Here is a 27,516-nt window from a genome sequence, read left to right on the forward strand (position 1 = left end):
TCATTTTATACATAAGAATCTTTAATAATTTCACCTTGCAACCAAATAAATAATGCCAGCATCAGAGAAACATTGTCGAGTGCAACCCAAGTTGCCATCGACCAGGAAGAGAGCTGGCTAAAGCTGTGTTGTTATTGATGTCATAAGTCATTGTCTAACTGACCGTTCCGATCCCGCATCCCACGGTTTCCTGTGACAACATAATGGGAACGTTGTTCCTTCACCAGTCATCCCACGGGGCAAGAAATGTAGAAAAGTAGCTGAACTGTCCAGCCGTATGCATAAACGTGTCCTTATGAGAGCAGGTTCTTGAAGTCATTTTCTATTAGCTGGGCCATATTGAGACGTTTTCCAAACATTGGCACAAATGTGCGAGAGTAATTTAATGTCACACAGCAGGTACCTGGACACGTCGGAGGCATCATATCCCAACTATAGGAAATGTCCCCTATGGACATGTCAAAGGAGTCATTGAGAGGGTATAGCTCCTGTTGCAAAAAAAGGTTTTGGTCTCAATTTCAACCTAAACTGTCCCAAGTAAGGCATCAAACTACTATCATCTCACTACAGGATGCAGCCCAATGGCTTTGGGATGAACTGGGTGGTGTGCTGCTAAGTCTCCTCATCCCAGAGACAGAGCTGTTTGTGGGGGACATAGTAGGTGAAGTGGTAGCCTTTGCTGCAGCTTTTGATGCCACACTTGTAGGGGCTGCCTTTGCCCGTGGTGTCGCGGTTGCGGCAGTACTTGAGCAGGCAGGGGTACCACTCCAGACGCAGGCTGTAGCTGCAGGAGCAGGCCTGCCACAGGTCTCTCGTAGAGCGGCACGACAGCAGGACCGGGACCACGTCCACCGACTGGGGCAGGATCTCAAACATGGAGCCCTCCACTCCTACAGGTGCAGCAAACAACATATTTGTGAGTCAATGCTCTAATAAGGTAGCCTGGTCCCAGATCGGTTTGTGCTGTCTTGACAACTCCCACTGTGACAATGGCCATAGATGGCATAGAATGGCAAGATGGCACAAACAGATCTGGGACCAGTCTAGCAATAAGGAACTTTGTCCTGCAAAAGAGTGCTGCTATCTCTATTCACTCACAGATGGTTCACCATGCACTGTACTATGACCATCAGGCTACATTGTATACAGTACTGTACATTAGCTATACCTAGACACTGTGGACTTAATATAAACTAAACTAAAGACACAGGGCTCTTTTCAATCAGCAAAATAGTTCTCGCGAAACAACTATCAACAATCACGAAACGTGATTGCCTAAAGTTGAGCCAAGTATACATTCATACAGAGAAAGAGAGCTTTAGGAGCAAAACAGACTCTTTCAGGGAGAGAGTGTTTGACTTTACAGTAGATTGCATAATCTTTGTTTACTTTGTCAAAGACTAATAGTGTTATTGAAGTAGAACTGGGCTAGTTTGGTATGGTAGTGTACATATAGAGCTAAAATGCATTGGATTAATTTACATTTGAGGGAGTATGTGATTAAGGTCTAGACCAAGGGTGGGAAACTCCGTTTCTGGAGGCCATAGTGTGTGCTGGCTTTTATTCCAGCCAATCATATGAGAGAGAGAGAGAGAGAGACAGAGAGCGAGAGAGCGAGAGCTGACCTATCCACATGAAAAAGAGAAGCTGGGAGGACAAAAATGAAAGGTGATCTGTATCTTTTATTCCACGTCCACACAATGGTGGACAAATGTGCATCATGTCTTGAGAAAGACCACTAGGCCAAAACATTGACTGTGAAAGATACAGATCACCAGTGGTGTAAAAAGTCCCCAATTGTCATACTTGAGTAAAAGTAAATATGCCTTAATAGAAAATGACTCAAGTAAAATACTACTTGAGTAAAAGTCTAAAAGTATTTGGTTTTAAATATACCTACGTATAAATCATTTCAAAATCCTTATATTAAGCATACCAGCCTGCACCATTTTCTTGTTTTAAATTTTTTTTTACGGATATCCAGGGGCACACTCCAACACTCCAACATAATTGACAAATGAAGCATTTGTGTTTAGTGAGTCCGCCAGATCAGAGGCAGTAGGGATTACCAGTGATGTTCTCTTGGTAAGTACGTAAAATTGACACTTTTCCTGTCCTGCTAAGCATTCAAAATGTCACGAGTAATTTTGGGTCTTAGGGAACATTTATGGAGTAAAAAGTAAATTATTTTCTTCAGGAATGTAGTGAAGTAAAAGTAAATGTTGTCAAAAATATAAATAGTAAAGTACAGATACCTCAAAAAACGACTTAAGAGTACCTTAAAATATTTTTACTTAAGTACTTTGGACCACTGCAGATCACCTTTAATTTTTGCCTCCCAGCTTCTCTTTTTCCATTTGTATTCATGCCCTTTGGGACGACATTATCTGTGACACGCTGTGCCCACATATTCATTCTATTGACCTCTCTCCAGCCAATGTTTGACATCCCTCTCCCGGGTGTAGATGGCGTCCCGGGCCTCACTGCACATGTTGTGGATGTGGCTGCTGAGCTGCCACGCCCGGCTCAGGTTCACCGCCACGTTCATGGTCAACTGGTCCAGGCCCCGCCTCTCCTCCGCTGCGCGGATGGCGTGAGGGTTTTTCTGGTGGACCGCAGGACAAAGTCAGTCATGTTGCCAAGGTCACTTTATCAAATGGGATCATGCTCATTCACTTCCCCCACTCCCAGCAAGGACACTCACTGGCCTTATTATTCATTACTTGTTATTCCCTGTACACTTCCTTTGGAGTTATCACTGATCTGACACAGCAGGAATAGGTGGAAGCTACATAGTGGAACTACATAGGAACTTCTTGCTAGCAAGTATCATGTTGTGTTAGATCAGTGATTACCTGAAGGAAAGGAAGAAAGAAAGGATACATTTTCAACATATTCAAACAGGGCAACTCAGTAAGTGAATTTCCCTGTACTACTAGTGCATATGTAGTGGAGGAGGTTTGGAACCACTCTCATGTGATGACTAAACTTGCCGGAGACCTGAATACTTCCGTTAGCTCCCTAAGCTAATGCCTTGGCTTTAACTCAACGACTAACAGTCTTGAAGCACCTGAGACCCGGGTTAGAACCCCGGTCCGTGACACACATACCTGTCTGAGTCGGGCCATGGACTCGCTGGGGATGAACTCGTTGTGGTTGAGGCGCGAGATGAAGCACAGGGCCTGGTATTGGCTCTGACCCCTTTCCAGCTCCCCAAGGATGAGCGCCCGGAAGATCTTCACATCCTGAAGGAGAGGGAAGGAGAGATTGTGAGGCAGCATGACTGCAACTGCATAGGCTCTGGGACGTGTTCATTATGTACCAAATAAAAAAAAAGTATAAAATAAAAACGATTGAAACAGCGAGGGACAACCTGGACTTGTCCAATAAGAAATAACGATTGTAATGTTTTTAAAACGTTTTGCTAGGGGGTGCCATACTGTTTTGGACCAGTATAGTAGGTTTGAAAGAAGGTTGGAATGCAAGTTAAGCAACTGAATCCTTCATTCTGCATCTGCACTGTTACACACTAAACCCACATTAAAATGAGAGATTTTGAAAGAAATTAGAACATTTACAGTCTCCTTTCACTAGCACTGCTTATTTGCACAGTCAAATCGGTGCCCAAATAGTTCTTAAACTAAATCAACACCCATAACTTCAAAAGAGGAATCATCTCATTACACTTTTCATGTTGACAAAGCAGAAAAATGAAGATGTTGGAAGGAAGGTTTTACCACGACTTTGTTGCTGTTGGCAACCAAACGAGAGATCTGGCTGCGGCCCCAAGGCCATAAAGAGAAGCTCCAGCCGAGGACAGCAAAGCCACAGACCTGTCTCCCCATTCATCAGCTCTCCCTTCCCTGACATCCTCTTGGCTCTTCTCGCACTCCTTCTCAGCTTTTCACACACACATACACATCCCAAGCAGACAGCCCGCAGAGGAGAACCAGCTTTAAGGCTTTTACTCCCGGGAAATAAGGAGGAACTCTTGGACAACTCAGATAAACAAACTAGATCTACAGCCCCCTCCAACCCCCGTTTTGTTTGCCCTCACAAGCGCTTTCGTCACACTCATTTGGGAAACGGTACTTTAGAACAACACATCTATCTGGTCTCCAGAGATACTTGTCATTCATTCACTGCCTTGTATGGGAAATCTGGTAGTTGGTAGAGAACGTCGCATGCAACGTCAGGATCATGGGTTTGAGTCCCGCTGGGACCCCCCCATACGAAAGTGTATGCACACACTACTGTTAGTTGCTTTGGATAAAAGCCTCTGCTATATGGCATATATTATCTATCTCAACCTGAGACAAACAAGCAGCTGATAATGACTTGGACATTCCTCCACTGTTATAATAAAGTCAGTGACTGCTTAACTGATCTGTGTGTTGGAATAGCAAAGCACATAATTGAAGTATAACCGGAGCCAGACATGACGGAATCATGGCATAAGAAGTGAACGAGAATATAAGAAAACACAGAAGGGGAGGTAGCTGTTATATTTTCCCCCTAGACGTGAAGAAGTAGTGGCAGTATAGGACCTCCCAGTCAGTAGACAAATGGCACAGCGGCACTGGGTGGGAAGATGAGAGCTGTGTGTGTGGTGTGGGGGGCATTCCTGTCAGATAGGGAGAGGGGGTTGGGGGGACGGGGACTGCTCCAGGCACACTCAGGGTAATTTCAGGAAAGTTCTAGCAGCACTGCTCCTTTCCTCTGAAACCACCTCCCACCTCAGCCACCTTCAGAGGGGCAAAGCCCCGGCAGAGAGCAGCAGAAGGGGAAGACAAGGCTTCTCCAACCCCAGCGTTCATCATGCTAGGTGTTACGACTGGGTGACGTCTATAACATCCTTCTCTAAACTATGTGTGAATTTCAAAAAGTGTTTATTTTTTGTACAAGAAGAAAAACACGTTTTAAAATAAGTGCAAAAAACATTTGATGTATGGTATTTCTAGGGCAGTTTCACTAACCCGGTAAATGGGTATCATTTATGAAAACAAATAAGATGAAACCCTCTGTTCTATAAATACAACAGCACGAGTAGGATCATGCTTTGTTTGTTTGGAGTAGTCCTAACTTCTGGCTGCAACAGAAGCTCTATGCCAAGTCACACTAGGTTGGCAGCTTCCCAGGCCCAAGTACCACAGCAACACTGTGTGCTCGAGAAAAGAAAGACATTAGGTTACAGGATAAAAGTGAGATAAAATGTGCAACCAATGGTGGGTGGTGTCAGAAAATGCCAAGAAAAGTGGTACACCTGCTCAAATAATGACAGACTGTAAATAAGACATGTCAAGAGAAAGGCACCATGCGAGGGAGTATTAAAGCCTAAGAGATCAAAAGATAGATCCTACTTAGAAATCTGCCAAGTGAGTTGGTCATTATTTTTTAAATCAGTGCATTATGCAAATGCTTTGTGGCCAAAAGCAAAAGTATTTAGCAGCAGATGGTGACTGAGTACAAGCTACTGGCCACCTCAGATCTATGTGAATAGATAGTCAGTCCCAATTCACTCCCTACCACTTCCCTCTGACCCTAACCCTCTGATGTTAGTGCATCTGGAAGGTGGAAGCAATATGATGGAAGCTCCACCACTAGTCTGATATAGTTATCAAGATTCTTCAGATCCGCAAAAGACAAAGAGCTAATCGATAGATTAGCTACAGTTGAAGTCGGAAGTTTACATACACTTAGGTTGGAGTCATTAAAACTCAACCACTCCACATATTTCTTGTTAACAAACTATAGTTTTGGCAAGTCGGTTAGTGCATGACACAAGTAATTTTTCCAACAATTGTTTACAGATTATTTTCACTTATAATTCACTGTATCACAATTCCAGTGGGTCAGAAGTTTACATACACTAAGTTGACTGTGCCTTTAAACAGCTTGGAAAATTCCAGAAAATTATGTCATGGCTTTAGAAGCTTCTCATAGGCTAATTGACATAATTTGAGTCAATTTGAGGTGTACCTGTGGATGTATTTCAAGGCCTACCTTCAAACTCAGTGCCTCTTTGCTTAACATCATGGGAAAATCAAAAGAAATCAGCCAAGACATCAGAAAAAAAATTGTAGACCTCCACAAGTCTGGTTCATCCTTGGGAGCAATTTCCAAACGCCTGAAGGTACCACGTTCATCTGTACAAACAATAGTACGCAAGTATAAACACCATGGGACCACGCAGCCGTCATACCGCTCAGGAAGGAGACGCGTTCTTTCTCCTAGAGATGAACGTACTTTGGTGCGAAAAGTGCAAATCAATCCCAGAACAACAGCAAAGGACCTTGTGAAGATGCTGGAGGAAACAGGTACAAAAGTATCTATATCCACAGTAAAACGAGTCCTATATCGACATAACCTGAAAGGCCGCTCAGAAAGGAAGAAGCCACTGCTCCAAAACCGCCATAAAAAAGCCAGACTACGGTTTGCAACTGCACATGGGGACAAAGATCGTACTTTTTGGAGAAATGTCCTCTGGTCTGATGAAACAAAAATAGAACTGTTTGGCCATAATGACCATCGTTATGTTTGGAGGAAAAACGGGGCGGCTTGCAAGCCAAAGAACACCATCCCAACCGTGAAGCACGGGGGTGGCAGCATCATGCTGTGGGGGTGCTTTGCTGCAGGAGGGACTGGTGCACTTCACAAAATAGATGGCATCATGAGGAAGGAAAATTATGTGGATATATTGAAGCAACATCTCAAGACATCAGTCAGGAAGTTAAAGCTTGGTCGCAAATGGGTCTTCCAAATGGACAACGACCCCAAGCATACTTCCAAGCCACAAAGGCAAGGTATTGGAGTGGCCATCACAAAGCCCTGACCTCAATCCTATAGAACATTTGTGGTCAGAACTGAAAAAGCGTGTGCGAGCAAGGAGGCCTACAAACCTGACTCTGTCAGGCGGAATGGGCCAAAATTCACCCAACTTATTGTGGGAAGCTTGTGGAAGACTACCCGAAACGTTTGACCCAAGTTAAACAATTTAAAGGCAATGCTACCAAATACTAATTGAGTGAATGTAAACTTCTGACCCACTGGGAATGTGATGAAATAAATTAGCTTAAATAAATCATTATTCTGACATTTCACATTCTTAAAATAAAGTGGTGATCCTAACTGACCTAAGACAGGGAATTTTTAATAGGATTAAATGGTCAGGAATTGTGAAAAACTGAGTTTAAATGTATTTGGCTAAGGTGTATGTAAACGTCAGACTTCAACTGTATGTCCCAAATGGCACCCTATTCCCTATATAGTGCACTACTTTTGACCAGGGACCACAGGGCACTAGGGAATAGGGTGCCATTTGGGACGCAGTCAGGGATGCTAATGGTGCGAGGAGTGTATGTTACCCTTCCTGTTGGCCCACCCACCTTGCACATCAGAGACTGGCACTGGTCGTATCCACAACTGCCAACCTAAAAGATTGACACTTAAAAGGACAAAGATAACTCAACTCGTTGACACATGTGACAAGCTGTACAGTAGTTGTTACAATCTTATGTCATTTTTATTCAAGCATTTCCAGGTTTAAATATGTCCCTAAAATGAAGTGTGTAATACACACTACTTAGGAGAATCTGAAGGGACTTGCTTCCAGTCAGCCACAAGAGCATTAGTGAGGTCGGGATCTGATATTGGGAGATTAGGCCTGGCTCGCAGTCGGAGTTCCAATTCATCCCAAAGGTGTTCGATGGGGTTGAGGTCAGGGCTCTGTGCAGGCCAGTCAAGATTCTTCCACACGATCGACAAACCATTTCTGTATGGACCTCGCTTTGTGCACGGGGGCATTGTCATGCTGAAACAGGAAAGGGTCTTCCCCAAACTGTTGCCACAAAGTTGGAAGCACAGAATCATCTAGAATGTCATTCTATGCTGTAGCGTTAAGATATATCGTCACTGGAACTAAGGGGCCTAGCCCGAACCATGAAAAACAGCACCAGACCATTATTCCTCCTCCACCAAATTTTACAGTTGGCACTATGCATTCGGCCAGGTAGCATTCTCCTGGCATCCGCCAAACCCAGATTCATCCGTCGGACTGCCAGATTGTGAAGCGTGATTCGTCACTCCAGAGAACACGTTTCCACTGCTCCAGAGTCCAATGGTGGCAATCTTTACACCACTCCAGCCGACACTTGGCATTGTGATCTTAGGCTTGTGTGTGGCTGCTCGGCCATGGAAACCCATTTCATGAAGCTCCCGACAAACAGTTATTGTGCTGACATTGCTTTAAGAGGCAGTTTGGAACTCTTTAGTGAGTGTTGGAACCGAGGACAGACAATTTTTACATGCTACGCGCTTCAGCGGTCCCATTCTGTGAGCTTGTGTGGCCTACCACTTCGCGACTGAGCAGTTGTTGCTCCTAGACGTTTCCACTTCACAATAACAGCGCTTCCAGTTGACCGAGGCAGCTCTAGCAGGGCAGAAGTTTGACGAACTGACTTGTTGGAAAGGTGGCATCCTATGACGGTGCCATGTTGAAAATTACTGATTTGATACACCTGTCAGCAACGGGTGTGGCTTAAATATTTGAAGGGGTGTCCACATACGTTTGTATATATAGTGTACATCCATTTTGGGACTTTTGAATTAATGATTTATACCCATTGATTATTGAAATATATACAGTGGGGAAAAAAAGTATTTAGTCAGCCACCAATTGTGCAAGTTCTCCCACTTAAAAAGATGAGAGAGGCCTGTAATTTTCATCATAGGTACACGTCAACTATGACAGACAAATTGAGGAAAAAAAATCCAGAAAATCCCATTGTAGTATTTTTAATGAATATATTTGCAAATAATGATGGAAAATAAGTATTTGGTCACCTACAAACAAGCAAGATTTCTGGCTCTCACAGACCTGTAACTTCTTCTTTCAGAGGCTCCTCTGTCCTCCACTCGTTACCTGTATTAATGGCACCTGTTTGAACTTGTTATCAGTATAAAATACACCTGTCCACAACCTCAAACAGTCACACTCCAAACTTCACAATGGCCAAGACCAAAGAGCTGTCAAAGGACACCAAAAACAAAATTGTAGACCTGCACCAGGCTGGGAAGACTGAATCTGCAATAGGTAAGCAGCTTGGTTTGAAGAAATCAACTGTGGGAGCAATTATTAGGAAATGGAAGACATACAAGACCACTGATAATCTCCCTCGATCTGGGGCTCCACGCAAGATCTCACCCCGTGGGGTCAAAATGATCACAAGAACGGTGAGCAAAAATCCCAGAACCACACGGGGGGACCTAGTGAATGACCTGCAGAGAGCTGGGACCAAAGTAACAAAGCCTACCATCAGTAACACACTACGCCGCCAGGGACTCAAATCCTGCAGTGCAAGACGTGTCCCCCCTGCTTAAGCCAGTACATGTCCAGGCCCGTCTGAAGTGCATTTGGATGATCCAGAAGAGGATTGGGAGAATGTCATATGGTCAGATGAAACCAAAATATAACTTTTTGGTAAAAACTCAACTCGTCATGTTTGGAGGACAAAGAATGCTGAGTTGCATCCAAAGAACACCATACCTACTGTGAAGCATGGGGTTGGAAACATCATGCTTTGGGGCTGTTTTTCTGCAAAGGGACCAGGACGACTGATCCGTGTAAAGGAAAGAATGAATGGGGCCATGTATCGTGAGATTTTGAGTGAAACCCTCCTTCCATCAGCAAGGGCATTGAAGATGAAACGTGGCTGGGTCTTTCAGCATGACAATGATCCCAAACACACCGCCCGGGCAACGAAGGAGTGGCTTCGTAAGAAGCATTTCAAGGTCCTGGAGTGGCCTAGCCAGTCTCCAGATCTCAACCCCATAGAAAATCTTTGGAGGGAGTTGAAAGTCTGTGTTGCCCAGCGACAGCCCCAAAACATCACTGCTCTAGAGGAGATCTGCATGGAGGAATGGGCCAAAATACCAGCAACAGTGTGTGAAAACCTTGTGAAGACTTACAGAAAACGTTTGACCTGTGTCATTGCCAACAAAGGGTATATAACAAAGTATTGAGAAACTTTTGTTATTGACCAAATACTTATTTTCCACCATAATTTGCAAATAAATTCATTAAATATCCTACAATGTGATTTTCTGGATTTTTTTTTCTCATTTTGTCTGTCATAGTTGACGTGTACCTATGATGAAAATTACAGGCCTCTCTCATCTTTTTAAGTGGGAGAACTTGCACAATTGGTGGCTGACTAAATACTTTTTTTCCCCACTGTAACTTATGCCTCAAGCTTGGTTCAACTGTGGTACCCCATCAGAGGCCAAAATATAAGATTGATTGACTCAAATATTTGTAAACCCTTTAAATGATTGATATCATGGATGGTCTATCCTTGCATCCATAGCTCCGTCTATGCATTTGAGACTGGTTACATTTACATCCCTCAGCTTTTTACCAAAACAGTGACCGCTTGTTAATATTTGACCTACAGATTTGCGCTTTAAAATTACATGCTCCAAGCGCATGTTAAAATTTCAAACAACTGTTTGATGTAGTTATGATAAAATAAGCCCATCTGCTAAAAGCAGAAATATATGGCCACATAATTATATAGAATGTTTTTTACCCAACATTCAGAAACATCCCTGACAAAATTAGTGTGTTGCATTGACATCCAAAATTAAGAGACATGGCTTCTCATTTGACATTTCATAAAATTGACCTTTTCATTTACTAAGAGTCCAGCCCATTTGTTATCTAACATTTTAAAATGTCAGTGCACTGATAAATAGGCTACACCAACTAAGTACGCCAAAGATGGTGGTTTGTATCCAAACTGACTATCTGCATTGGGGCGAAAAGCCAAAAGCTAGTGTACCCACACAACTTAACTTGCAGGCTCAACGTATGATCTAACATAGGAGAGGGTTTGGGCCCATTTCATTGGGTGGTTACTTTTTGTGGGTAGCTTATTTAAGGAGGTACACAAAAGCCTTTTCATGCACTCAAAGGTCCTATTTACAGTGAACAATCTCTGTAACTACGCTGTAGCCATGCTACCCAGACACCTTCAGAGAGAATATGCTGTTCATGGCTGTGAGAAAGAGAGTAGTAACTTCTGTAGAGCCGTAACGTTGAACGAACCATTGAAAATCAGACTGGTCACTATGACTGCTAGCGGGGTTAATGGCAGCCACTGAACTTTTCGACGCCAGTAAAGTTGTGCCAAAGGCCGTCCCCAGAGTTCCCGTCGCTTCCTGTTTTCCAATCCCCTCTAAGACCCTGTCTGCTTGATAAGGCTGCTGTTTGGAGAGGCCCAGCAGTCACAGATTGACATTTGGGATCAGTGGTTTACCCAGTGAGTGGTAGTGGATGAAATAAGTCTTCGCATAAAGCTGTGAGAAAGCCAATGGTGGGCTTTTTCTTACCAACTACTCAAACTGCCAAAATGCAGGTATACTGTTCATCACAAAAATGATTACATTACACCAAAGATGGAAAAATGTCAAACACTTAAGATGTTACTAATCCAATCCAAAGTTTTTACTACATCGAGCACACATAGGGCAGTCGATTTAAGCGCAAACTCAGCAAGAGACAGGCAAATGCAGTGCAAACAAACTTCTCGAAAAGCAAACTAGCACCGTCTGAGAGCAACATAAGGGATTACCACTTGTTTTTGTGATGGTAAAGATATTTGCATTGGTGTCTCAGGGACCTGGGTGAAAAGGCACAGGTATACAAGGAGGATTAAGTACCTCCTGCTCGGAAGAAAGACAAACAAACAAAAGAGAGGAAGAAAAGGCGCTTGACTGAGAAATGCTTGTTGAGACTAATTACGGAGCACTAAGAGAAGGAATGTGAAGTCAGATTTGGGGGCCGGTCACACCTGGCTGTTTTATCAAGAGAATTAGCAAATGCTGCCTGGAGTGAAGGGACAATGAAAACACTGAGGGCTACTGCTGCTGAAAGGTGTCCTAGTGGGTATTTCAACAGACAATAAAAAGGTAGGCTTTAATTAAATGGCTATGTAGGCGAGAATGAGAACATGCCTAAAGGCATTGACAAAATACACACTCAAATGTAAAGATGGTATGTATATTCATATTCACAATCTAACCATACATAGCCATAAAATGTAGGTTTAGATCATTCAAATGAAATAGCAATTCACAATAGTATTTTTCAACATTATTACAAGTATTTGAAAAGGCCAGTTTCTCCAAACTAGCAGAAAAACATGCCGGTTTATTCACATGCAATTCAGATCAATATCAGTAGATTGATAAGTGATGTCCTACTATAGCTGGAGTCCCATACAGCTCCAACCCCAACCTTAGTCCCACAGACTTCATATCCTGCAACAGGCAGTGGACATCAAGATCTAGAGCAACCTCTTCCGAATCCCAATCGCTCAGGCATTGAGCAAATACTTATCTGATCATTTCCATAATGTCATAGAAATGTATATTTTTCCAATGCTTTTATGTCAAGTTTGAACCATATTTTTAGTTGCTTACATTTCCTTAAAATGTGTTGTTTGGTGGATGTTGAGCAATATTGAGTCATTACAGTTCTTCTTAAGGATATGAGTAATTGTTCTACCCACCCATGTATTCCTTCCCTTATGCCAAAGCTAACACTGTAAATGGTGCAACGCAGATAAGACAAGCTGTAAGAATGATCTTTTTATGACCCGAAGAAATGGTAACATGAATTTTGTTATTGACCGTCAAAGTTTTGTAGCTCAATCACGAAGGGATCATGTTTGGGAGGCCACAACAGTGACAACCCAAGGTAACCTCACAGGACTGGTAGCTCAACAAGATCCTGAATATAAACATAGCGAACTTCATTTTGAGATTGAGTTGGTTATCCCTTGAAAGGAAGACGCATAAAAGTTGAACAATTACACCATCAAAATAGGTCTTATCGATTTTTTTTTTTTTTTAAGTTTAAAAACACACTGAGTTCAGGCCCCTTTGACATTTTAAAATTGACACTGAAAATTGGCCATATTTGATAGAAAGTATCTCTTAGTGTTGATTTTACAAGGTGGCTTGCCTTCCTTGTTGAGCTGCAGTCCCAAAAAAATCCACACAGGAGTACAGATGGGCCAGGCCAAAACAAGCAGAAACCATATCCATTGTCTTTTTCTTTAATAAAATGTTGTCTTAAAATAATAAAAGGTCCTGTGATGTGGAGCATTTGATTCTGAAAAGTTCAAAGGTATTCAGTGTTACTGTCTGCCCTTTTCCTCTCCTGCTTGTCTACAATTGTGGGAACGACAAGAGACCTTTTTATTATTAGCAGTGTTCTGCCTGGTGACTCGGAGCAGAATAAAGACATCAGCTAGTGGACCAGAGGCCAGGAGGCAGTCCTCAGCGAGAGCAGCCAATGAGCATGGGAGAAAGGCTCTTCAAACTAACCTGCTGCTAGCTCTGTTTGTGATGTGTAGCCAACAACCACAGGAGTGAGTTGGCTACAGCACAAATGGATCTGAAAACAGCAGGCTATATCACCAAAACAGCAAACTTGGCCTAGAGTGAACAACTAAAAAACAATGCAGCCTAAATTATTTTTCACACCAAAACAACAAGGCTACCATCCTTAAGCCGCTTGTCTTAAGAGAAAGACAAACTAGACACCATTCTTCCTCTATACCTCCCTTTGTGTGCATGCTGACGGTCTGCTAAACTCCAAAGATATTCTGAGGAAATGCCATGCAGTTCCTGTGTATTGCTCACGTCGCTGTATTGCGCAACTACCCATTTGTTATCTGTGGAGCACATAGGGATCAATACATGGTGGGAGATTGAGTACGCATCCTACCCACATGACTCAGTGCAGTAGTGGGACCTTACACAACTGCAGTGGGTGCATTCACTGGATGGCCCCCGTGGTCCAAGAGTTGTAACCAGTATGGCATCCATTCCTATAACCACATTTCCTGGAAAAGGGGACGCTGCTTGCCCATTAAAAAAGGCTGACAAGTTTGTGCAAGTGACAATTGGGATGGCCTCAGGTAGGATCCTGAAGGCGAGGCAGTTAAAAAGAATACAAGTCAAGCATAAGATCTGGTAAATGAGTCGACTTCAACTGATGCATTGCATCACTTCATATTTACGAGGAAATGCTGAAAGACATTTCCCAGAATTCCCACAAAATGAGCAACCAGAGATAACGTGTACGCCACCCAGATAATAATGAAAAGTCGGAAACAATGGCGCGATGGTAATTGCGCTGCAACGGATTCCAAGTTCTTGTTCAAGTTTCCAACTACTTGCCTAAGGTTACTGGGAGATATGCGATGGCTGTGAAATGATCAAAAGGAATGGGCAGTTGCCAAACAGGTCAGAGATATAGCCCAATGGGAGTCAGCTCATAAAGGCCAACCGCTGTACTCGCTGCTCTTTACAAACAAGTGGGTGTGTGGTAGAATCAATCAATTCATTCCAAGAGTTGCTTACTGTTTGGGCGTATTCATAAATGCCCTTTCTTTGAAGAGAGAAAATCTAGATATAAGACAGCCTGAGGGCTTAGTGAGTCGTGAAACACAATACATTTAGAACACAGATAAAAGGAAGATTTAAGAGAGAGCCAATGTGCTCGTTCACACAACCGTGGCATTGTTAATAGTGAGGGCCAGTAAATTTAGAGTGATAGGGTGTCAGGTAGATTCCAAACATCTGTTGCTCATCTCATCTCAGCCAGTGTGTGTGTGTGTGTGTGTGTGTGTGTGTGTGTGTGTGTGTGTGTGTGTGTGTGAAGCTGCAATTATAGTATCGGTCACACATAGGGGTGATATCAGGGCAGAGAGAATGTGTAGAACATACACATCCAATGTCCTTGAGAAAGTGCTGGATATTAAGTCAATATTTACCGGCAAAAAAGCACAAAATATATATAACAAAACACTCCACAGTGTATTTAAGTGTGTTAGTATGACATTTCAACCCTTGGTTTAAGGACAGAACATGCACTGAATGTGTGAGTGATGATGCCTGACACACTGAAAATAGTTGATTCATTCCTAAACAAGTACACTATATACAGTTGACGTCGGAAGTTACACCTTAGCCAAATACAGTCGTGGTCAAAAGTTTTGAGAATGACACGTATTGGTCTTCACAAACTTTGTTGCTTCAGTGTTTTTAGATATTTTTGTCAGATGTTACTACGGTATACTGAAGTATAATTACAAGCATTCCATAAGTGTCAAAGCTTTTATTGACAATTACATTAAGTTTATGCAAAGAGTCAATATTTGCAGTGTTGAACCTTCTTTTTCAAGACCACTGCAATCTGCCCTCGCATGCTGTCAATTAACTTCTGGGCCACATCCTGACTGATGGCAGCCCATTCTTGCATAATCAATGCTTGGAGTTTGTCAGAATTTGTGGGTTTTTTGTTTGTCCACCCGCCTCTTGAGGATCGACTACAAGTTCTCAATGGGATTAAGGTCTGGGGAGTTTCCTGGCCATGGACCCAAAATGTTGATGTTTTGTTCCCCGAGCCACTTATTTATTACTTTTGCCTTATGGCAAGGTGCTCCATCATGCTGGAAAAGGCATTGTTTGTCACCAAACTGTTCTTGTATGGTTGGGAGAAGTTGCTCTCAGAGGATGTGCTCGTACCATTCTTTATTCATGGCTGTGTTCTTAGGCAAAATTGTGAGTGAGCCCACTCCCTTGGCTGAGAAGCAACCCCACACATGAATGGTCTCAGGATGCTTTACTGTTGACATGACACAGGACTGATGGTAGCGCTCCCCTTGTCTTCTCCGGAGAAGCTTTTTTCCGGATGCCCCAAACAAATCGGAAAGGGGATTCATCAGAGAAAATGACTTTACCCCAGTCCTCAGCAGTCCAATCCCTGTACCTTTTGCAGAATATCAGTCTGTCCCTGATGTTTTTCCTGGAGAGAAGTGGCTTCCTCGCTGCCCTTCTTGACACCAGGCCATCCTCCAAAAGTATTCGCCTCACTGTGCATACAAATGCACTCACACCTGCCTGCTACCATTCCTGAGCAAACTCTGCACTGGTGGTGCCCCGATCCCGCAGCTGAATCAACTTTAGGAGACGGTCCTGGCGCTTGCTAGACTTTCTTGGGCGCCCTGAAGCCTTCTTCACAATAATTGAACCTCTCTCCTTGAAGTTCTTGATGATCCGATACATGGTCTTACTAGCAGCAATATCCTTGCCTGTGAAGCCCTTTTTGTGCAAAGCAATGATGGCACGTGTTTCTTTGCAGGTAACCATGGTTAACAGAGGAAGAACAATGATTTCAAGCACCACCCTCCTTTTAAAGCTTCCAGTCTGTTATTCTAACTCAATCAGCATGACAGAGTGATCTCCAGCCTTGTCCTCGTCAACACTCTCACCTGTGTTAACGAGAGAATCACTGACATGATGGCAGCTGGTCCTTTTGTGGCAAGGCTGAAATGCAGTGGAAATGTTTTTGGGGGATTAAGTTCATTTTCATGGCACAGAGGGACTTTGCAATTCATCTGATCACTCTTCATAACATTCTGGAGTATATGCAAATTGCCAGCAGACATTCTCAAAACTTTTGACCACGACTGTACATTTAAACTCAGTTTTTCACAATTCCTGACATTTAATCCTAGTAAAAATTACCTGTCAGTTAGGATCACCACTTTATTTTAAGAATGTGAAATGACAGAATAATAGAAGAGAGAATGATTTATTTTAGCTTTAATTTCTTTCATCACATTTCCAGTGGGTCAGAAGTTGATACACTCAAATAGTATTTGGTAGCATTGCCTTTAAATTGTTTAACTTGGGTCAAACGTTTCGGGTAGCCTTCCACAAGCTTCCCACAATAAGTTGGGTGAATTCTGGCCCATTCTTCTTGACAGAGCTGGTGTAACTGAGTCAGGTTTGTAGGCCTCCTTGCTCGCACACGCTTTTTCAGTTCTGCCAACAAATGTTCTATAGGATTGAGGTCAGGGCTTTGTGATGGCTACTCCAATACCTTGACATTGTTGTCCTTAAGCCATTTTGCCACAACTTTGGAAGTATGCTTGGGGTCATTGTCCATTTGGAAGACCCATTTGCGACCAAGCTTTAACTTCCTGGCTGATGTCTTGAGATGTTGCTTCAATATATCCACATAATTTTCCTTCCTCATGATGCCATCTATTTTGTGAAGTGCACTAGTCCCTCCCGCAGCAAAGCACCCCCACAGCATGATGCTGCCACCCACGTGCTTCACGGTTGGGATGGTGTTCTTCGGCTTGCAAGCACCCCCTTTTTCCTCCAAACATAAAGATGGTCATTATGGCCAAACAGTTCTATTTTCGTTTCATCAAACCAGAGGACATTTCTCCAAAAAGTACAATCTTTGTCCCCATGTACAGTTGCAAACCGTAGTCTGGCTTTTTTATGGCTGTTTTGGAGCGGTGGCTTCTTCCTTGCTGAGCGGCCTTTCAGGTTATGTCGATATAGGACTCGTTTTACTGTGGATATAGATACTTTTGTACCTGTTTCCTCCCGTATCTTCACAAGGTCCTTTGCGGTTGTTCTGGGATTCATGTGCATTCGCACCAAATTATGTTCATCTCTAGGAGACAGAACGCATCTCTTTCCTGAGCAGTATGACGGCTGCGTGGTCCCATGGTGTTTATACTTGCATACTATTGTTTGTACAGATGAACGTGGTACCTTCAGGCGTTTGGAAATTGCTCCCAAGGATGAACCAGACTTGTGGAGGTCTACAATTTTTTCTGAGGTCTTGGCTGATTTATTTGGATTTTCCAATGATGTCAAGCAAAGAGGCACAGAGTTTTGAAGGTAGGCCTTGAAATACAGCCACAGGTACACCTCCAATTGACTCAAATGATGTCAATTAGCCTATCAGAAGCTTCTAAAGCCCTGACATCATTTTCTGGAATTTTCCAAGCTGTTTAAAGGCAGTCAACTTAGTGTATGTAAACTTCTGACCCACTGGAATTGTGATAGTGAATTATAAGTGAAATAATCCGTCTGTAAACAATTGTTGGAAAAATTACTTGTGTCATGCACAAAGTATATGTCCTAACCGACTTGCCAAAACTATAGTTTGTGAACAAGAAATGTGTGGAGTGGTTGAAAAATAAGTTTTAATGACTCCAAGCTAAGTGTATGTAAACTTCCGACTTCAACTGTATACACAAAAGTATGTGGACACCCCTATTTCAGCCACACCTGTTGCTGACAGGTGTACACAGTCGAGCACACAGCCATGCAATCTCCATAGACAAACATTGGCACTAGAATGGCCTGTTAAACTGCAAGTGCTGTTATTGTGAAGTGGAAATGTCTAAGAGCAACAACGGCTCAGCTGTGAAGTGGTAGGCCACACAAGCTCACAGAACGGGACCACAGAGTGTTGAAGCGCATAACAATAGTCTGTCCTCGGTTGCAACACTCACTACCGAGTTCCAAACTGCCTCTGGAAGCAACGTCAGCACAATAAAATGTTCGTTGTGAAATGGGTTTCCATAGCTGAGCAGCAGCACACAAGACGAAGATCACCATACGAAATGCCAAGCATTGGCTGAATTGGATTAAAGCTTGCCGCCATTGGACTCTGGAGCAGTGGAAACGTGTTCTCTGGAGTGATGAATCACGCTTCACTATCTGGCAGTCCGACAGACGAATCTGGGTTTGGCGGACGCCAGGAGAACACTACCTGCCCGAATGCATAGTGCCAACTTTAAAGTTTGGTGGAGGAGGAATAATGGTCAGGGGCTGTTTTTCATGGTTCGGGCTAGGCCCCTTAGCTCCAGTGAAGGGAAATCTTAACACTACAGCATACAATGACATTCTAGACGATTCTGTGCTTCCAACTTAGTGGCAACAGTTTGGGGAAGACCCTTTCCTGTTTCAGCCTCACAATGCCCCCGTGCACAAAGCAAAGTCCATACAGAAATGGTCTGTCGAGATCGGTGTGAGAGAACTTGACTGGCCTGCACAGAGCCCTGACCTCAACCCCATCGAACGTCGACTGCGAGCCAGGCCTAATCGCCCAACATCAGTGCCCGACCTCACTAATGCTCGTGGCTAAATGGAAGCAAGTCCCCGCAGCAATGTTCCAACATCTAATTGGAAAGCCTTCCCAGAAGAGTGGAGTCTGTTATAGCAGCAAAGGGGTGCTTCCTGCTTTAGTTTTTGCTTATAAGCAGGAATCAGGAGGATAGAGTTATGGTCAGATTTGCCAAATGGAGGGCGAGGGAGAGCTTTGTTCGCGTCTCTGTGTGTGGAGTAAAGGTGGTCTAGAGTTTTTTTTCCTCTGGTTGCACATTTAACATGCTGGTAGAAATTAGGTAGAACGGATTTAAGTTTCCCTGCATTAAAGTCCCCAGCCACTAGGAGCGCTGCCTCTGGATGAGCGTTTTCTTGTTGACTTATGGCCTTATACAGCTCATTCAGTGCAATCTTAATGCCAGCATTGGTTTGTGGTGGTAAATAGACAGCTACGAAGAATACAGATGAAAATTATCTTGGTAGATAGTGTGGTCTACAGGTTATCATGAGATACTCTACCTCACGCGAGCAAAACCTCGAGACTTCCTTAGATACCGTGCACCAGTGGTTGTTTACAAATATATATAAACCGCCACCCCTTGTCTTACCAGAGGCTGCTGTTCTATCTGCCGATACAGTGTATAACCCGCAAGCTGTATGTTATTCATGTCGTCGTTCAGCCACGACTCTGTGAAACATACGATTTTACAGTTTTTAATGTCCCGTTGGTAGGATATACGTGCTTGTAGTTCGTCCACTTTATTATCAAGTGATTAGCCACTCGTCGCCGGCTCCTTACCAGGCACCCCGATCTCCTTCTGCGATATCTCCATCTCTCTCTACTGCGAATGACGGGGATGAGGGCCCTGTCGGGTGTCTGGAGTGAATCCCTCTCCGACTCAAAGAAAAATGATTAGTCCAGTTCAAGGTGAGTAATCGCTGTTCTGATATCCAGAAGCTCTTTTCGGTCATAAGAGACGGTAGCAGCAACATTATGTACAAAATAAGTTACAAACAATGCGAAAAAAACAAAAAAATAGCACGGTTGGTTCAGAGCCCATAAAACAGCAGCCATCCCCTCCGGCGCCATTGCGAAGCAGCTGGGACATATGGTAATATTATGAAACTAGGCTATACAGCGGATGCAATTAACTCGTTTTTATCAGAAAAAAACGTTGTTCGAAAATTAATGTGTCCAGCCTAACTATGCTTGTTTGTTTTGTCACAAACTGAAATTAGGCGAACTGTTTTCGCAACCAGGACATGGCGGAGTGATTTCTGCATAGTGCATCTTTAAGTACAGTATGTAGCATGGGTATTCGGACACGGCCAGTGTAGCCATCTGTACTGTTCAGATAACTTTACACACATAGGCCTACACACTCTCCCTCCCACACCCTCTGTCTTACTCACACTCTCACACACACCCCACTCATGCAAATGCAGCCAACCTTTGTAGTTGCCTTCTCTTCTCTATTTTTACAAATGATTTGCCACTTGCCTTACAAGAGGCTAAAATGACTATGTATGCTGATGATTACACTCTACCCATCAGCACCTACAGCCAGTGAGATTGCTGAGACTCTTCGCAAGGAGTTAGTCAGTGTCAGAATGGGTAATTAACAATAAAATACATCTAAAACCAAAAGCATTGTATTGGATTCAAAGCATGCTCTTAGACCTAAAACATCAACATGATAGTCATTGAGGGTTGAGGAGAAATTGACAACTTCTCTTCGTCTAAGAAACATTTGTGTTGAAAATACCACTTGTGTAATCTATTTGCATACACTTCAAAAACAGACATACATACCCCACCAGACACGCCACAATGGCTTTCTTCACGGTACCCAAACCAAAAACAGATTTAATGCGTCGCTCAGTTATCTATAGAGCGATGTCATCATGGAATGCTCTGCCACCAGAGGTTACTCAGGCAAAAAGCAAAGATTAGCTTTAAAAAAAAAAAACACCTTGTATCACAGCACCGCTCATCTTTCTAAAGCTCTTATTTAACTGTACTGTAAGAATATGTATTATAAATAGTGTGTACATAGTATTTTTGTAGTCTCTTGATGTCTTTACTAGATAAACTGAGTATACAAAACATTAAGAACACCTGCTCTTTGCTTGACAGACTGACCAGGTGAAAGCTATGATCCCTTATTGATGTCACTTGTTAAATCCACTTCAAATCAGTATAGATGAAGAGGTGGTGACAGGTCAAAGAAGGATTTTTAAGCCTTGAGACATGGATTGTGTACGTGTGCCATTCAGAGGGTGAATGGGAAAGACAAAAGCTGTAAGTACATTTGAACGGGGTATGGTAGTAGGTGCCAGGCGCACCGGTTTGTGTCAAGAACTGCAACACTGCTGGGTTTTTCACGCTCAACAGTTTCTCGTGTATCAAGAATGGTCCACCACCCAAAGGACATCCAGCCATCTTGACACAACTGTGAGAAGCAATGGAGTCAACATGGGCCATCATCCCTGTGGAATGATTGACACCTTGTAGAGTTCATGCCCCAACAAATTAAAGTGGTTATGAGGGCAAAGGAGGGGTGCAACTCAATTATAGGAAGGTGATCCTAATGTTTGGTATACTCAGTGTATATGGAATAGGGTGCCATTTGAGACACAGGCAAGCTAGTTTTGGGGTTCACATTCAAGCTGTTGGGACAGAACATTCTCTCACTGATGAGTGTGTGCAGGCCCGGCCTGCATCATCGTGACCAATCCCAGACATTTCTCCTAAAAAATTAGAGACATTCCCAGTTGATAGTCTTCCAAAGGAAGGACTGATACTCTATTATATTCCACCAGTGTCATGGGGTGGGAGACAGGTTGTGCCCTGAAGTGAAACTGGGGAGGTTTCCCTTTTCATTCAAGGTAATGTTACACTTGTTTTCACATTAGGTAGTCTTAGACTAGAAACTTAAAAAGAAACTCAGCAAAAAAAGAAACGTCCTCTCACTGTCAACTACGTTTATTTTCAGCACACTTAACATAAATATTTGTATGAACATAACAAGACTCAACAACTGAGACATAAACTGAACAAGTTCCACAGACATGTGACTAACAGAAATTGAATAATGTGTCCCTGAACAAAGGGGGGGTCAAAATCAAAAGTAACAATCAGTATCTGGTGTGGCCACCAGCTGCATTAAGTACTGCAGTGCATCTCTTCCTCATGGACTGCACCAAATTTGCCAGTTCTTGCTGTGAGATGTTACCCCGCTCTTCCACTAAGGAACCTGCAAGTTTCCGGACATTTCTGGGGGGGAATTGCCCTAGCCCTCACCCTCACCCTCCGATCCAACAGGTCCCAGACGTGCTCAATGGGATTGAGATCCGGGCTCTTCGCTGGCCATGGCAAAACACTGACATTCCTGTCTTGCAGGAAATCACGCACAGAACAAGCAGTATGGCTGGTGGCATTGTCATGCTGGAGGGTCATGTCAGGATAAGCCTGCAGGAAGGGTACCACATGAGGGAGGAGGATGTCTTCCCTGTAACGCACAGCGTTGAGATTGCCTGCAATGACAACAAGCTCAGTCCAATGATGCTGTGACACACCGCCTCAGACCATGACGGACCCTCCACCTCCAAATCGATCCCGCTCCAGAGTACAGGCCTCGGTGTAATGCTCATTCCTTCGACGATAAACGCGAAATTGTTTAACTTATTTTGTACATAATGTTGATGCTACCATCTCTTATGACCGAAAATAACTTCTGGATATCAGAACAGCGATTACTCACCTCGAACTGGACGAAGATTTTTTCTTTAATGAGTATGACGCGAAGGATATAATGCTGCTCCCAGACAAGGCCCAAATCCCCGTCATTCGCGTGAAGAAAATAAGGAAATACATGGGGCGCAGATCAGGGTGACTTGTGAGAATTTGTGGCGAGTGGGTAACCCCCCTCTACCATCTGTTCTATTGGCCAACGTGCAATCACTGGAGAATAAACTGGATGAGCTTTGTTCGAGACTATCCTACCAACGGGACATTAAAACCTGAGGTAGAGTACCTCATGATAAGCTGTAGACCACACTATCTATATTTTTCGTAGCCGTCTATTTACCACCACAAACCGACCCTGGCACTAAGACAGCACTCAACGAGCTGTATAACGCCATAAGCAAACAAGAAAATGCTCATCCAGAAGCGGCGCTCCTAGTGGCCGGGGACTTTAATGCAGGCAAACTTAAATCAGTTTTACCTCATTTCTACCAGCATGTCACATGTGCAACTAGAGGAAAAAAACTCTAGACCACCTATACTCCATAGACAGAGACGCGTACAAAGCTCTACTTCGCCCTCCATTTGGCATATCTGACCATAATTATACCCTCCTGATTCCTGCTTACAAGCAAAAACTAAAGCAGGAAGTACCAGTGACTCGCTCAATACAGAAGTGGTCAGAATACACGGATGCTACAGGACTGTTTTGCTAGCACAAACTGGAACATGTTCCGGGATTCATCCAATGGCATTGAGGAGTATACCACCTCAATCACCAGTTTCATAAATAAGTGCATTGACGACGTCGTCCCCACAGTGACCATACGTACATATGCCAATCAGAAGACATGGATTACAGGCAGATTGAGGTGTGGTTTGTTAGGTAGCCATATCATTTCACCACACGTCCATGTAAATGTTCAGTTCATCTCCCCTCTTATCATGGAATGACTCATTCTGATTTTCATAGTTGTACTGATCCCATAGATTACAGTACTCCTGTTCCCACAACCCATGCCAACTCATGGGGATTTTGGCACGAGGCTATGACTGATAATAATAGCAGCTACACACCTAGCTGGCTGGTCCTGTGAACACATTCTATACAGCAACAGAGCCATTCATATACAGTTGAAGTCGGAAGTTTACATACACTTAGGTTGGAGTCATTAAAACTTGTTTTTCAACCACTCCACAAATGTCTTGTTCAAAAATAAATCAGCCAAGACCTCAGAAAAAGAATTGTAGAACTCCACAAGTCTGGTTCATCCTTGGGAGCAATTTCCAAACGCCTGAAGGTACCACGTTCATCTGTACAAACAATAGTACGCAAGTATAAACACCATGGGACCACGCAACCGTCATACCGCTCAGGAAGGAGATGAGTTCTGTCTCCTAGAGATTAACGTACTTTGGTGCGAAAAGTGCAAATCAATCCCAGAACAACAGCAAAGGACCTTGTGAAGATGCTGAAGAAACAGGTACAAAAGTATCCATATCCACAGTAAAACGAGTCCTATATCGACATAACCTGAAAGGCCGCTTAGAAAGGAAGAAGCCACTGCTCCAAAACCGCCATAAAAAAGCCAGACTACGGTTTGCAACTGCACATGGGGACAAAGATCGTACTTTTTGGAGAAATGTCCTCTGGTCTGATGAAACAAAAATAGAACTGTTTGGCCATAATGACCATCGTTTGCAAGCCGAAGAACACCATCCCAACCGTGAAGCACGGGGGTGGCAGCATCATGCTGTGGGGGTGCTTTGCTGCAGGAGGGACTGGTGCACTTCACAAAATAGATGGCATCATGAGGAAGGAAAATTATGTGGATATATTGAAGCAACATCTCAAGACATCAGTCAGGAAGTTAAAGCTTGGTCGCAAATGGGTCTTCCAAATGGACAATGACCCCAAGCATACTTCCAAAGTTGTGGCAAAATGGCTTAAGGACAACAAAGTCAAGGTATTGGAGTGGCCATCACAAAGCCCTGACCTCAATCCTATAGAAAATTTGTGGGCAGAACTGAAAAAGTGTGTGCGAGCAAGGAGGCCTACAAACCTGACTCAGTTACACCAGCTCTGTCAGGAGGAATGGGTCAAAATTCACCCAACTTATTGTGGGAAGCTTGTGGAATGCTACCCGAAACGTTTGACCCAAGTTAAACAATTTAAAGGCAATGCTACCAAATACTAATTGAGTGTATGTAAACTTCTGACCCACTGGGAATGTGACGAAATAAATAAAAGCTGAAATAAATAATTCTCTACTATTATTCTGACATTTCACATTCTTAAAATAAAGTGGTGATCCTAACTGACCTAAGACAGGGAATTTTTACTAGGATTAAATGTCAGGAATTGTGAAAAACTGAGTTTAAATGTATTTGGCTAAGGTGTATGTAAACTTCCGACTTCAACTGCATCTACTCTGTCCGTTTACTGCTACCCATTGTTTGATATCCCGTTTAAGCACTTTCCTTTCCACATGCGGCTCGGAGCAGTAGATTCTACATGGCAGCTTGAAGTCACAGTTGAGCCAACTTTCCGTAAATCGTTGAGATTGAGAGTTAGATGAGAACCACATGTAAACGGAATGGAGAGGCAGGCCTCAGAGTGGAACTGATCAAACAGAGAGGAAACCAAGAGGAAAAAGAGCCCTGTGCCTGTAGCTAATTTAGCTCAACTGTATGTGCTGTGAACCAGGCTTCATCACCATGGTGTGATGTGCTCAGAGATGTGTCATCACTGATTTGGCGTTGTGCCCGCCTCTCTTTTCATCAAAATTAGCCATTTGGTTTGTGAACCATACCCCAGATCAAAAAGGTCAGCTATGCCCACTTAATCCTAGAAAATCTCCCCCTTCACTTCTTGCCAGGCTGTCAGTTTCTGTGGGACTGCAACAATCACAGACGCATGCCTTTGGTCTGTGTCTGAGAGTATAGTGACCAGAGGCACTCGGGGAGCAGGCTGCATGTTGTTTGCTAGTTCACTTTACACACTGAACCAGTGATTAGATCAGTGGTTCTCAATCTCTGGCCCATGTACCAGCACTGGTCCCTGAGATGTTGCTGACCGGTCCCTTATGGTTAGCCAACACTGGTTTAGGCTTAGTCAGTTATTTTGTTTAATGTAGCCACTTTGTTTAATGTAACTGGTCCTGCAAGAAAGAAGGACCATAGCTTTCCGGTCCCTGGTACAACAATGTTTGTGAACCACTGGAGTAGATAGATGCCCTTGCTCTCGGACTAAGCCTGTCTATGTCGATAGGACTGAGCAGGCTCAGAGTAAAGACATGAGTTTTATTGCAGAAGAGTAGGAATAGCATTCCTAAACTGATCTTTACAAGTGAGAGCCTAATTCAATAATCAGTGTGTTGTGCCACCTCACATTATCCACTCATGCATGCTGAGGAATTTACCAGCATGAGGAGAGGAGGGCCCATAGCCAGGGAGTCAACTCATCAGCACTGAAATGACACAGGCTAGTCTAGCACTGTCAGGCTATGGTATACTGTTTTCTAAATTGGTTGCATGGAGGTATTATAGTCTGCATTCAACATCTGCATTGCCTCTGATCAGCCTGGCAACATAGGTGGTCATTGGGCAATAACCAAACCCTACACAAAACAGTGAAGGTGTGGGAAAAACACATTTGAAGCCACTCACCTGTTTGAAGTCAGCAACAAATGTTATGAGAGTTCCATCTCCTTGTTTGAATTCAAGTGTGATGGAGTCTTTTTCACTGTCTGCTTCTAGAACTTCCTCTGTGATTTGTCCATCAGCTAAACGAACACGAACCTTCAGCTCTGAACAAAGTCCTAACGTTGTTAAAAATATTAGTGCCCAGAGAAATGCATTTATCCGAGCTGAAACCGGTAGAACACAACTCCCAAACATTCCAAAAGACGCAGAACTGAACTTGACAGAGGAAAAAAGTCCAGGTGAAATCCAACGGTCTCTATTCAATATCACCAGCTAATTATTTAGTTGCATTTCAGTTTCAACAGATAGCCCCTTTGCTATCTATTCTTTGTAAAAAAAAATAATAATAATAATAACGAAATGCAAGCAATTGTTCGTCTTCCATACCTTTAAGCTAGAATTCATGCAGTGATTGATGTATTTTGTACGAACATTAACGCGACTCCAAAAAATAGGTAAACCCACCTCGATTAAGACCTCAATCTCGGCTTTTCATTTCACAGCTACTTTGTATCCATTAAAAAAGTTTGCCCAGCGCGACTTCAATGCACATCAGAATCATACGCGATGTAGTATCCCACACTCTCTCTTGATCGTAACACAGCACGTTACTTCGTATTCTGCTTTCTGTTTTTATCCTAGTATTTTTTCTTTTTTTCTCATTCAGTCCCGTCACTTCCTTCCGTATCCAAACTACCGCAGAGTAGGCTACTTGCACAGCGTCAAAACTTTCAGCGATGGCGCTGTAAATTCGCGTTGTAAACTCTTAAAGGCACACCACCCTCGAAATGTAGCACAAGGGCATGTGATGATTTGGTTGTGATCCATCAACAAAATCCAAGCTTGCACAATAGTTATAGCATATGGGATGGTTTAGGCCACAAGAGAAGGTAAACTGAATATTTCTAACATAATATTTTGTTATTATGAAGCATTGTTGCCACTACTGCACAATAAGATAGGCCTACTGCAGTTGTTATAATAGTTTGTGTGGAAATTATTGAGTGAATATGATTATGGATTCTAATTCACCTATTCAAAATAGTCCCTCTTCTTTTCTGAACTGAGATATG

The 27,516-nt window shown here is 43.2% G+C and overlaps 1 protein-coding gene across 2 annotated transcripts; it reads right to left on the minus strand.

The window, feature by feature from the left end:
- Positions 1–27,181, minus strand: oafa (OAF homolog a (Drosophila)). Of its 2 annotated transcripts, none has more exons than XM_041877329.2 (4): positions 26,408–27,181; positions 3,111–3,245; positions 2,425–2,605; positions 1–890 (listed from the first exon to the last, which is right to left on the minus strand). In XM_041877329.2, the coding sequence occupies exons 1-4, from the start codon at positions 26,636–26,638 to the stop codon at positions 613–615; spliced, it is 825 nt and encodes a 274-aa protein (XP_041733263.1). In that variant the 5' UTR covers positions 26,639–27,181; the 3' UTR covers positions 1–612. The 2 variants fall into 2 exon arrangements, with proteins under 2 accessions (XP_041733263.1, XP_041733264.1); XM_041877330.2 differs by lacking the exon at positions 26,408–27,181 and adding an exon at positions 3,738–5,726.
- Positions 27,182–27,516: the final 335 nt, after the last annotated feature.

This window comes from Coregonus clupeaformis, chromosome 6, assembly GCF_020615455.1.
Source record: "Coregonus clupeaformis isolate EN_2021a chromosome 6, ASM2061545v1, whole genome shotgun sequence".
Classification (NCBI taxonomy): Eukaryota; Metazoa; Chordata; class Actinopteri; order Salmoniformes; family Salmonidae; genus Coregonus; species Coregonus clupeaformis.

Excerpts from the sequence above, each read along its gene's own strand:
- oafa (XM_041877329.2), bottom strand. The coding sequence starts at position 26,638 with ATGTTTGGGAGTTGTGTTCTACCGGTTTCAGCTCGGATAAATGCATTT. Across the intron at positions 3,246-26,407 it reads TTGTTGCTGACTTCAAACAG|GATGTGAAGATCTTCCGGGC; the intron begins GTGAGTGGCTTC and ends CCTCTCCTTCAG. Across the intron at positions 891-2,424 it reads CAAACATTGGCTGGAGAGAG|GAGTGGAGGGCTCCATGTTT; the intron begins GTCAATAGAATG and ends CTGCACCTGTAG.